The 2,641-nt window shown below is 35.2% G+C and overlaps 1 protein-coding gene across 1 annotated transcript in view; it reads right to left on the reverse strand.

Moving 5' to 3' along the window:
• The window catches only part of LOC107298008 (ATP-binding cassette sub-family B member 6, mitochondrial-like), a gene marked incomplete at its 5' end in the record, with an annotated part of 21,059 nt that overhangs the window by 10,455 nt on the left and 7,963 nt on the right, over positions 1-2,641 (reverse strand). The window contains 2 exons of the mRNA XM_015827371.1: positions 730-793; positions 2,151-2,227. Coding sequence (XP_015682857.1) covers positions 730-793; positions 2,151-2,227 — 141 coding nt within the window. The remainder of the gene's footprint in view (positions 1-729; positions 794-2,150; positions 2,228-2,641) is intronic.

A 2,641-nucleotide genomic window follows, 5' to 3' on the forward strand; every position in this document is an offset into this window, starting at 1 on the left:
GAGGTTGCTCTTGGAAGCCATTTATAGTACAGAAATGGCATTCCTGAGGTAGAGCACTTGTTTTTCAATCACAAAATTCAGTTCGTAGCAGTTCCAATAATAAAAGCTAGATAGCAGACGATAACAAAGGTTTCTTTTGGAAGTCCTGGACAGTTGCCACCACGGTACAAAAGTCTGATCTGGAACCTCACATCTGTACGTTCCAGAGACACACATTGGAGAGGGTCAGTTAGAGATTCTAATGGTAACACATCTCATTGCCAGCGTTATGATTAAAAATTATCAGTCTGAAAATGGAAAATTTGGCTCCTGACCAACTCAAATCTGACTATTAAAAAAAAAATAGTTACAATAGTGGCCAAACTAAGGTACATCCCGAAAATTAATCGGGTTCTCTCCAATTTGTGTCCATCATTGATGCAGAGACTTCCAGCTCCTAGAACTGTCAACTAGGAGGTTCAGGCCACTTTTTGGAATGTAGTCCCAAAGCAGCTGAATGGCATCAGGTTGGGAAAGGCTAAATTAAACTGCCATCGCTAAGCAGTGCCATCATGGGTTGTCTTTAAGGACTGCTTTATTTAGTGACAGAAATTCCAGTGCCAGATAGGGTCATTAAGCAACAATTACCTGTAGTTTATAATCTATGGGTTATAATGCACAAGGAAGGGAAAATAAGCTGTTCTGCTATAATCTGATGCACAGATTCTCCACAGGTATGATCTGCCTTACCTCCTGTTCCTCACTGAAGAGCTCAAACATATTCTCCATGTCAATAAATGAGGACTGGATCATTCTGGAAAGAAAAAGCAGAAGCTCCATTGCACCAAAGTAACCAAGCTATGAAGGTTTCAGAAAAGTAAAGGGCATGAAACAGACAAGTACTTATATTCAAATACAGCAATCTTTTATACCTTAAGCATGAACACAAGCCCCATCACTCCCAGAGCTTTAACACATAGTAAATCATCTCACGCCTTTTTAAAAATATCTTTGATGGGAGAAGTGTAAAGGAGAGGGCAACTTAAATGATTACAAGCAACAAACTTTTTTTTTTATGAAATAGACATATAATTCCTACAGCTGCATTTTATTTTTTAAGTCTGAGCTCAGCTTTCTAGGCATGAGAAATTTTAATTATAATTCCTTTCATTGCTGGACTTGTAGAATTATTCATGCAAAAGGAATTAATATAAGAAAATATTTGTACTTGAATAAAACATAATATATTACTTAATACCTTTCTATGACATGATTACTTTTCAATAACTAATTTTTGGTAACTAGTTATCGAACTTTATATTTTGCTAATTATCAAGATTTTTCTTCATGTTGATTAAACAACGAGCCCAGTGTAAAAAAGCTGAAATTGCATACAAGGGAAACATTAATTTGTACTTAGTTTAATTGTCTTTTAACTCGAGGCAAGGATCCAACCTTGCTTGCAATATACTGTATTCTGATGAGCTTCCTTTCCTACAAGATTAACAAACTCTGTTATTGTATCCTTAAATTTTAAAATAAATCTGTATTTCAGCAATTCGACTAATTCCTCTTTTATGTCAGGCATTTCAGAAATGGATACATTTCTATTTGCTGTCAGTCTCTGTAAAAGTGTTAGACAAATGCTATGCACAAGAGTCACGATGGGCACAAAACAGACTGCTACCAACTGCCAGGTAATCTGAAATAGATTAGCAACATTTTTCATTTAGCTTTTCTCTTTAGAGTAATGGTGGGGAAACCTTGCTGGAAAGGTTTTTTTTTTTAGTAGGGTGAACATAACAAGAGTTGCTTGTTTTTTGAGCTGGGTGGCTATATAAATTTGTCAACAAATAAACAAAAAGCTTGAATGCATCCTTAATTCTTACACCGTTCGTCTAAGGTGCTCATCTAACCCGGTCCCTGTTGACAGTTCTGTTTATTCCTGGTATAGGTATTATTATTAGATTCAGATTAATAGTTCTTTTCTTGTTATAAGAAAATTGAAATCTGAGAAATAAGATATTTCTTATTTGCTGATTGGAGCAGGCTGTAAAGCAAATAACAGTATAAAGCCAGTTTACCTCTCCAAGTTCATCGACCCACTTCTCTTTGCGTCACCCACAAATGGCTAATAAATATACAGAAAAGTAGCCTACCAATGAAATTACCTGTAATATGTGCCAAACCAATTCAGTGGAGTATACAGCTGAATAATGTATGTGCCAAAGAGAACATAATCGCCTACCTGGAGGAAATAGGAAGAATATATCCATTTTTGCAATAACAATTGTTCCTCCCATACATTCAATGGGGAGTTTTCAAATGCAGATTCACATGATGAATCCTGAAGATCAAGTGTCCAAGACCCCTATTAGCTCTACGTCCCTTGTCTTTTGTTCAATGAAAGTGACATTTGTCACTTGATTTTTTAAAAATGTTGAATATCTCAAATTTATAATTCAGAGGATTATAAGTTTGAGATATTCAACATTTTTAAAAAATCAAGAGAAAATGTCCTATTTATGTTCAGAGAATAGAAATTCAAACATCAAATATTCTATTGAAGCAGAGTGATTGACCTGAGATGAAACCATGTGCAAATATATACATTTCTGCTCTGTGGTTCGTTAAAAAAAGAATAAGCCCCCCTTTGAATGTA

The sequence above is a fragment of the Protobothrops mucrosquamatus genome, unplaced genomic scaffold, assembly GCF_001527695.2.
Source record: "Protobothrops mucrosquamatus isolate PMUCROS unplaced genomic scaffold, P.Mucros_1.0 scaffold3653, whole genome shotgun sequence".
NCBI lineage: Eukaryota > Metazoa > Chordata > Lepidosauria > Squamata > Viperidae > Protobothrops > Protobothrops mucrosquamatus.